This window comes from Quercus lobata, chromosome 2 (assembly GCF_001633185.2).
Source record: "Quercus lobata isolate SW786 chromosome 2, ValleyOak3.0 Primary Assembly, whole genome shotgun sequence".
Classification (NCBI taxonomy): Eukaryota; Viridiplantae; Streptophyta; class Magnoliopsida; order Fagales; family Fagaceae; genus Quercus; species Quercus lobata.
In genome coordinates, this window is record NC_044905.1 from 73,036,408 (window position 1) to 73,046,667 (window position 10,260).

Below are 10,260 nucleotides of genomic sequence, written 5' to 3' on the forward strand. Positions count from 1 at the left end.
GGCCTAGGTGTATCAGACCTACATGAAAGAATTGAAAACTGCAATAAGAGAGAGAGATGAAAAACACTTACCATTCATTTTGATTTCTGTTGGCATACACAGGAGGGATAATATAATTCCACCCCCCGCCAAATAGACCTTACACATGTATGCAAGAGAGGGCAATGGCATACACAGGAGGGATAATATAATTCCACCCGCTGCCAAACAGACCTTTCACATGTATGCAAAGGAGGGCAATGGCATACTGGAGGGATAATATAATTCCACCCCTGCCAAACAGACCTTTCACATGTATGCAAAGGAGGGCAATGGCATACAACAGGAGGGATAATTCCACCTCCCCCCCCCCCCCCTCGCGCCAAACAGACCTAGAATTGGATTTTGAAGCTGGATGCCTCATCAAGGAAAGGTCTTTGCTGCAAGAGAAATTTTTGGTGTATGAAAATTGAATTAATGCATAGTGTGTCGAAGCTGAAAAGGAGATGTGGAAGTGGAAGTGGAAGTAGTGACAACTTGTGAAAACTGGCAAACAGAAATGTTTTGTGCTGTATGGAACAGCAGTTGAATGACTAAACATTTCAGAAACATTTGTTCTCTCTCATTCTCTTCTTTCTCCACAATGATTAGTCTAGTTTTTTCTAATGCAAAACAACAACAATCTTCTTCGTAATAAGAACTAAGTGAAACAAAACAATGAATTGAGAACAAAAGAATAAAACTTAGGATCTTGTCGCACTCAATAGGATTGAGTACTAAATCAGACATACCCTATCATTTGTATGAAAGTGCATTGTACTAATTCAGACATACCCTAGACTACATATTAGTGCGGCCTCTAATACGAAGGTTAATGGCTCTAGATGCCATGGCTCTTAAGTTTGCTCTGGCTAAGGAAAGAGAGCTGCTAGATTGCTCACTGGTTTCCCTAAAAGCATCCATAAACTCTTCTCTCTGCAACCTTAGAGCTAGTGCAGCATCCTCATCTTGGCTCAACATCCCTCTTCTTGCTCTCACCCTTGTATCTCTACTTGAAACCCCAGGTTGGCTACTTCGAATCCTCACATTATTATAAACCCCTCTTTCCTGGCTTTGATCCTCATCTCCTCTCTGAGACCTTATAGCTAATGCAGCATTCTCAACATGGCTTACTGTCCCTCTTCTTCTCCTTGAACTTGTATCTCTGCTTGATACACCGGATGCTCTGGTACTTTCATTCCTCAGATTATTATAAAAGGCTGTTTCTGGGATTTTACACCCAGCTTCTCGACTATTCAAGGCGCCGGCTGCCTTCCTTGCTTCTACTTCGTGTGGAAAGAGAAGCTGTATTGTGTTCCAAAGAACTGTGTTCACGGTGCAAGATCTTCCATTGCTGCAAATTCAAGTAAAGGGGTGTAAAGTAAATCCCAAAAATATATTTCAATGATATAAAACTCCCCTGAGCTATTGCCTTATAATTGTAGCTAAGAATTACCTTATTAGTTGTCTGCACTTTGGGCACTTTTTCCCACATTTATCCGCAGCAGATCGCAGACATTTCTTACAAAAACTACAATTGAAGAGAAAAACTCAGGACTAATTGATCCACTACTAGACTTAAGAATGTGAAATCAAAGAAACTAATCAACACTAAGAAAGAAATTAGAGAAACAAATGCATGGTATATTTGGTAGCATGTCATTGCCCAACAAATGCACTATTACTAAACAGTGATATGATTCAAGTCAAATTGGACTCAAGTGGAAAGCCACAACATGGTGAAATGAAACAAGAGTTTATTATGACAAAAATAAGATCCTTTTTGTCTATATGGTGGTACATTCAAATATTAGGTTTTGTTAAGTTAACTTTGAGTTTACCTGTGTCCACAAGGAGTAGTACTAGGTTCAAAACAAATCTCCAAACAAATCTGTAAGCAAATTAGACCCAATTAAAATTATTGGAGAAAAAAACCAATATAGTCAATTTAAACTAGTCAACAAAACTATCATAAAAAAAAAAATTCTTACTGCGCAAGATAGCTCTTCTCTAAGCTTATCCATACAAGGAAGACCTGAACTTGAGCATGAAACACTAGAATTTTGCTCTGGTGATTCATTTGCTCCTTTCTTCTTTTCATCATTCACAACATTTTTCATTTCTGGATTCTTTTTCTCGCTCTCTGTGCCTGAATATTACCCAAAATCAATCATTTCCTTTTCCTTTATAGTTTTCCCAGTAATCAAACAAGATACTATTAAAAGAAAAAGAAACCCAGTAATCCATAATCTTAAGTCAGACAAATTAATACCTTTTCTTGTAGTTTCTTCTTCATCTAGATCAAGAACCGCAACTGGGATTGAAATTGGACTCTTTCTCTGAGCCCTACGTTTCCTAAAACACATAACAATAGTGTCCCTTTAATTGCCAAGAAAAACGAAAAAGAAAATCTATATCCCCAACAGCATTAAATCCCAGTAATTATCTCTTCCTAATTATCTCACTAATCAAACAGAATATATGCAATCTTTATGCTAAAATCTAAACTAATAATTGGGTTTGTCATTGTGAACGCTGTACCTTCTTGAATTGCTGGGTGGAGTCTTGAAAAGTAAATCAGAGCGTTTCTTGTTCTTAGTCTCTCGTTCAGGCGTGTCCTCGACGACAAGGCTTGCAAGCAAGAGAGCCTCTTCATCCCAACCAGCCAAGGCCGCCATAGATTTAAATCTGGGGCTGAATACACCGTCCACGTTTTGCCCATTTGCAACTGGGTTTTTTGGACTTGGTTTTGGTTCTTCTACACTCACCATTTTCTGCAGTAATTTTTATTATTGGGCTTTTGATGTGAGAGCGAAAGAAGAAAGATAATGGGTACTATTCTGCAGAGAAGGAAAGGTTGGGACAGAGAAGGAAGGAAGTAGGGGATTATTTTTTCCAACGGTCGATTTTTTTGAATCAGATGCTGTTTTAACTTTTCCAACGGCTATAAGGGTTTGTGAGGCAAGGGATTCTTTTTTAATTTATTAAAAAAAATGTGAGGAAGGTTTTACACTTTTACATACGAGTACTCAGACAACTACCATTTGGTATCCCTCAATCTTCCACCGTTAGATTATGATCGGTGAATGTTGATGATTAGAGGCTTATAAGGAAATTTATGATGCAGTATTGCGGTTGCTCACTTGCTTTTGCTCACCGAGTTAATTGCTTTTAAGTATTTTTTCCCCTCAAAAAAACAAAGCATTTTTTTTAGAATACGGGTTGTTTGGTACATGTGTTTAAACATATGTTTTTAGTTTTTAAACAATATTCATGTATTTTTACATATTTTTTCACCTACACGTATTTCCAAAAAAACTGAAAACTATTATTTGAACACACGTACCTAACGGGCCCTAAGTATTTTTAACACACACGGTGAGAGAAGAAAAGTTTTTTTAAAGAAACTTACAGTGGTGTATATCCAAAATAGCCTAACTCTTGGATACACATCACAAGCTTAAAAAAAAATTTTTTTTTTTTTTAGCAAGGAAGAGTTCTATTTCTTATTGCTTCATGTTAATAGGTGCCTTTAGGGTAATTGCAGTGGTGTATATCCAAAATGGTCTAACTCTTGGATACACAGCACAAGTTTTAAAAAAAAATTTTTTTTTTTTAGCAAGGAAGAGTTCTAGTTCTTATAGCCTCATGTTAATAGGTGCTCTTAAGGTAATTATTGATAAATCATTTAAAGAAAGTTTTGACATTATTTTTATAAAAAATATAAAAAGTGGTAAAAAAATTAATTATTTTATTTCTTTCCGTTAGAGCATCGGTTAACTTTTCCATTTCTTATTTACAATAAAAATTTCCAATTTGATCAATTATAGAAATTTTGGGTATATTTCCAACTCGTTTGAGTTTTGATCAAAGGGTTTTTTTTTTTTTTTTTTTCTTTTAAGAAGTATTATGTCAATAATATTTTTACAATATTTTTACAACAAATCCTAAAGGGTAAATTGTTACTGATTCTAATTTAAATTCACTATTGATTTTTAATTTTTTTTGCCTACTAATAACAATCAATAGCAACTTGTCACTTAAGATTTATAAAGAAAATGTTGTGAATATAACATTTTTCTTTAGAGAATTAAGTTGAAATACTAAAGCCCTGCAGTGATTTTTTTTTTTTTTTTTTTAAAAAAAACCGTAATTTTAAGGGGAGCACCTCAATGACACTGATGCTTAATTGTAAGGTTTAGCCCATGACTGATGACTCTTCATAGGCAAAAAAAGAAATGGTTTAATAAGAAAATTTGACTCTTCATAGGCAACAAAATAATGGTTTGGTAGGTGACCTTAGTAATTATCATGAGATTTGTGGTTCAATAGAAATATCAAGGCGCCTCCTCCATTACAATAAGAGGGGAAAAAAAAAACCTTACAAAATCTTATAGGCTTGAGGCTTAATTTATTGTTTTTGAAACTCTAATATTTAATTTGTTAAAAAAAGAAAGTGTTGAAGTTGATTATCATATAGGCTAGTTTTAGATTTTTTTTTTTTTTTTGGTGGGTTTAAAAGGGACTAGTTTTAGCCACGTCAAGAAAAGTCAAGTGGGAGGTCAAAAAGGCACAGAGATCCTATGTGGCAATTTCTCATTTGCCATAGCAGAGGCGTGGCAGTATACTATTAATGGTCTTCTCTTCTTCGAGGCAAGAAAAGTGTAACTCTAGAGACACCTTTTGGCAATACACTATTATACCACATTAATAGACTATTAACGTGGTTGGTGGAGGGGTGATGGTGGGTATATTTCTCTACCAATCATAATTCGTTATGTGACGAGTTGTGATATTTATTGTGCCAAAATATGTGACACCAGAATTATTCGCAAGAAAACTCAAGAATTCAGAAATGAAGATAGGGACATGGAGGTTCTCCAATTCCAAATGGGTCGTGCTTTGCTTTTGCCTCTTGCTTTCTCCGCAAATTATTCAGGTATCTTTTCTGATATTTATATGTATATATGTGCAAAACCCAAATAGGTCTTTCTATATATAAACTTTTTTTTTAATAATATAAAAAAGTACGGAGTGTCCCAGCAACTTGTTATTAGTTGCTATGAGATATTTTGAAAACCCGTGAATCGATATTGTGGTGGGTTCCATGTAGACCTTGGGTTAGTTAATTTTTTGTTAAATTTATTGTTTTTATAACAAAAACTCATATTTGTATTGTATATCACAATTCAAGATAGGTTCCAAAATGTAAGGGTATGATTGGTACTGTTTTTTTCTTTAATTTTTGTTTTCAAAAATAATGTTTGGCAATTCAAAATGAATAGAAAACAAAAACTGTTCTTAAAACTCAATTTATGAAGAAAATTAAAAATATGTAAAATATTGTTTTCAGTTTCTAGTTTTAAAAGTCAAAGAAAACACATATTTGATTTAATGTATCTGTCTCATTTAATGAGTTAACATTAGAGTTTAAATCATAATAACAACATATTTTAGTATTTTTTATTTTTTTCTTAAAAAATATATTTTTTAAAATTTTAACTAACCAAACATGTTTTTTATTTGAAGAATATAAGAAAATTATTTTTTCTTTATATTCCCAAAAACAAGTTTTTAAAAATAGAAAACAAAAACTGTTACCAGATCAAACATATGCAAAAAATTTTGATATAGGGGGATGAAAATAAAGTTACTGTGGGTTGACACTGGGTAGAATTCATTAACACGTGCTAGTCTCCTCAAGTTAGTACTACAGTGAAGTGAAGTAAATGTCTTGCTTTTAGCTAAATCTACACAAGACAATACTATAATGACTTTATGTTTACTTATGAACTGATTTGGTTTTTACTTTGGAGTAAACCGATATTCTCCAATGGCCCTTTTGTAATTGTTCTATAGGTAGGATAATCTCAATTGCAGCTCAATTTTACTTGTTTATTGATTTAGTTCTATATCAGAAATTGTGCTTTTAGATGGATTGTGTTTATAAAACAAAATTATTATTATTTTGGCCAAAATCCAAATTACACCATTTAAGTTTAGGTGAATTGCCATTATCATCCCTAAAGTTTAGTTTTTGTCATTTAGTCCGAAACTTTAACATTTCTGTCAAATTGGTTATTCCATCCATTACCATCTAAAAAATTATTGTTAAGACCGGTAAAATGATGTCACATCACATATGTGAATAGTGTCAATTTTATAACCGTCAATGGACTGAAGGACCAACTTGACAGGAATGTAATTTTAAGCACTAAAATGATAAAAAAAAAAAAAAAAACTTTATGGACGAAATTGACAGTTCACCCTAGCATACAAAGTGTAATTTGTATTTAGCCTTCGTTTTTTTGGTTCTTTCTTGAACCTCTTCTGCAATATTTTATAACGACATTATCATTTTTCTTAGTATAATGAATGTGCCTTTTATACTGCAATATTACTGACCCCTTCCATTATTGTTTGCTGCCCCAGGGTTATAAAGAATCTGAAACTGCAAGGTTAGTGGTTTAGATTGTTGGATTTGAAAATTTGGAATAGGCTAGCAATTTTTGGTGTCCATGTCTTAGTGTTACCTATTTTCCTGACATAGATTCTTTAATTAAGGGGAACCTAAATCGTGAATGCAACCTGAAAAATGTGGCATTAATAACACCCTAAATTTTATAACTGCAAAAATGTATTAAATGATTGTGTTTTGGTGGCATATATTATCTGCCTTGTCAATGTTTATAAGTAATATTTAAGTTTGATGTTCAGAACTCTAAAGCTAGAGCAGGAGAATGCTGCTCATGAGGTACATTGTTCAAAGAGAAAGGAGTAGGGCTGCACAGAAGATAATTGAGGAGGTATCAGAAGATTCTGATTAAAATTTCTAAAAGACAGTATCTGTGGTACTTAAATTTGATAACGTTATCTCGTGATGGGTGCAGTATCTAATGCCCTTTGTGGAAAAAGAACGATATCAAATGTCAATAAGGTGTAGGCTTCACTCAGACAATGACCTTTACAGAGATCAGGAACAACACAAGATCCGTGTAGTTGTAAATGAATGGAAATGTGGATACTGTAGAAAAAGGTTTTATCAAGAGAAATACCTTGATCAGCATTTTGACAATAGACATTATGATTTGCTGAATGTGGTATGTATGTGGTGCTATTTTTCCTAGAATTGATGGTAATTGATTTATTTTTTGTTTTAGAACATTTAACATGATTGGGTTGTAAATGACAAATCATACAAGTAATGTCCCATTTGGTTATTTTGTGGGTATTCATTTTCCTGCATTGAAAAAATAAGATTAACAGGCTTATGAATTGTAATATTGACCCTAGTAGTTGAGATAATTCATAGTGATTCTGATGATAATGATGATGATGTTAATTATACTTGGTCTCTCTGATAAGTGAAATGATACCACTCTTACTCTCCTATGGCATAACCTACAGTATGTAAAATAGACTTGAGTATGGATATTAGATGAATTTGTGGAGGTGTTGGATTATCAACCCACAGAATTTAGGACGAGGGAACATGGCTGATTTTGTGATGTTTTAGATTTTTCCAATTAATCATCTCAAGGTAATATGATGTGTCTGTATAACATGGTGTGCTTGACATGGGTACCTCATTTTAAAATATTTACATGACGTAGGAGTGGTTGTGATAAGGAGACTTGATATATGTTTTTTTAATTCATTTGTTGGACAATCCAGTGAAATGCAAACCCAAAAAAGCAGGAATTTCTGGTACACATTATAAGCCTTGTAGCGTCATACAGGTGGATTTTACTTAAATGTTTGTAGCAGCAGGAGGTGTATATATGATTTTGATTGTAGAAGACTATGCATAAAAGTGATCCCTAGGACCCAAAGAAAACCAAAAAAAGAAAGAGAGATTAACTAGCATGCCTATGCAAAGCTTTTAACCTAAAAGTCATTTTGAATGTTCTCTCTAAAAGGCCTATATTCATTGACATTCCATAAACCAGACAACTATTATATCAGTGATCTATTATAGACAATTGCATGACAAAGAAAACATAATAAATGCAGAGTATTTTTTATGAACAGACTATACTAGCATCATCACAAGTATGACACACAAAATATAGAGACTCCAATTTTCATTGGTCAAAGTTTATATCCTTTTTTTTAACCTAGTACTTTTGGGTTATCTTGATAATTTTTCATTTTTGTTTGTGCCTCAAATTTCACTTTACAATCATTGTCATCTCATTTTTAATGTCTTAATAACTAAACACTTCTATGGAGCTGCATCTTTTTTCACCTACCATTCTTCTGTTGATGTCTTTGGCCTGTCTATTTGATTTAATATCCCACATCTTTGGTTCATGGTCTCACGTTTAGATTGCATTTCTTCTAATTTTCTTGGTAATCAAAATTCCTCCGGGACTTTGTCAAACATAGTCCTTCCATTGTCTTAAGTTTAAATGGTACATTGGTAATTGAACCATGGGATACTTGTGCTGAATCCAGAGTCACAGCAGGTGCTTGGCAGATGTATGTGGTGCATTGCATTGTGACCTTGTGATGGACTCCACTCCTCGCAAAACTAAGTGCAATCCTGCTGCTGCTTCAAGGAATCAACATCTGTGTGAGGTGGCCTATGATTGATGTCTTATAAATTGTTGATTCTAGCATTCCTTGTAGTCATATTTTAATTATTCTGTGCAGAGCCTAGCTGACAGTTGTTTTCCAGTCAATGAGGGTCCTTCAGCAAGCCGCCTTCATGGTAATTGTGACTTTGTCATAATTGCAACTTTATGATCTCATATATAGTCCTACCAGATAGTGATCTTGCATTTTGATGTTATCCAATTGTGACAGAATTCTTCCTATGGCAATTCTGTGATGCCCACACTTTTAAAGGTGGTCAGAAACCCTTCTCTAGGGGGCACAGGGTAAAGTTCACCACCACATTTACTTTGTTTTATGATCAATTATACTTTCCAAGCATGCAAACAAGTACCAAACCATATGGCTCTACATTTTGTAATTGATCTCCTAAAAGTCTGATAGAAGGAAAATAGATATCCTTCTTTTTTTCTACGTTCCTCTGCCACTACGGTCTAACCTTATTTTTATGGTAAGTTAGATCTTAGATTTTAGGAAACTCTGCAATAAAAAACTCATCAAAACCAGATGATTGAAGTAAATCAGATTAATTTGTCTCTCTAAAGGGAGCTTTCTGTGATACACACCCCTTACAATCAGACTGCAGTTAGCTTCAAGCATGCTCATGCTACATTTGGAATCCTACACATTTTTTGCATTTGACAAACCTAAATTGTGTATAGAAAAAAAGGTTGTACCCAATGCACATTGTTCCCACTTTTGCGAAGTTTGGGAGGTGATTGGTAGGCAGCCTTACGCCCTTACCCCTTTTTTATTTTTTAAGAGGCTGATTCCAGCTAAACTGTATATAAGCTATCCTTAAATTTAAGACTTGGGTAGTTTTGTTGGTTCTTTCTTATTTATTTATATCCATGCTGTTTCATATGTGCAGAAGACTAGAAATGTGTTCTACCTTATTGTTTCCATTTTGACTATGATGCTGTTGCTGCTTTTCTACATCTTCATTTATATGCACCGGAGGTATTTACTCTCTAATTTCTTTGTTTCCCTATTTATGGAAGCTTTTCAAATGGATTCACAATGTTTGTTATTTAACTTTGCAGGGGAATGAAAGGGGGAACGGTACAGCTGAAGCACATCTCAAAAAGTGTGCAAAAGAAAAAGCCCTCGTAGTTGGTAATTTTTCCATAAACCATGATAACTGATTCTTTTTCTATTGGTTTCTGTGAGAGAGAGAATGAGAGGAGATGTATTGTATCATTACAATTTAAAAATCAACTGATATTACTTGTTCCATTATCTGTATTTTTGAATTTTGAATAGTCGGAATGTAGAGAAGCAAGATTTGTAACAATGCAACTGTCAGGTAATTTGATTAACTTGATAAAGATTTCTTTGATCCCCTCCTTGTATAAAGCTGTTTGTGTTACTTCTGCTTAGAAGGATATGCGTGAATGCATTTTAAATAGCTAAATTCACTTTATAAGAGCTACTTTCCTGCTACCTATTGGTAAAAAGGGTTGCCATGGCTTGGAATTTTTCTGCCATTAGCCTTGCACAATCACAGAAAGCTTTTACTTATTGTTTTTAAGAAGGGTAGAAATGCATAACAGGAAGAATCATTGACTAAGGATGATCCTATCCCATTTTCTGTAAAGATGCTGGAGGGATGCCACCAACACATTC

The 10,260-nt window shown here is 33.9% G+C and overlaps 1 protein-coding gene and 1 pseudogene across 1 annotated transcript; one reads left to right on the forward strand and one right to left on the reverse strand.

Moving 5' to 3' along the window:
• Positions 1 to 494: 494 nt before the first annotated feature.
• LOC115978239 (putative E3 ubiquitin-protein ligase RING1a) lies at positions 495 to 2,938 on the reverse strand. The gene is made up of 6 exons (XM_031100260.1): positions 2,560 to 2,938; positions 2,291 to 2,373; positions 2,010 to 2,167; positions 1,860 to 1,909; positions 1,475 to 1,549; positions 495 to 1,372 (listed from the first exon to the last, which is right to left on the reverse strand). Exons 1-6 carry the CDS (start codon positions 2,787 to 2,789, stop codon positions 820 to 822), a joined length of 1,149 nt encoding a protein of 382 aa, XP_030956120.1. The 5' UTR covers positions 2,790 to 2,938; the 3' UTR covers positions 495 to 819.
• Positions 2,939 to 4,873: 1,935 nt separating this feature from the next.
• Positions 4,874 to 10,031, forward strand: LOC115970274 (annotated as a pseudogene).
• Positions 10,032 to 10,260: the final 229 nt, after the last annotated feature.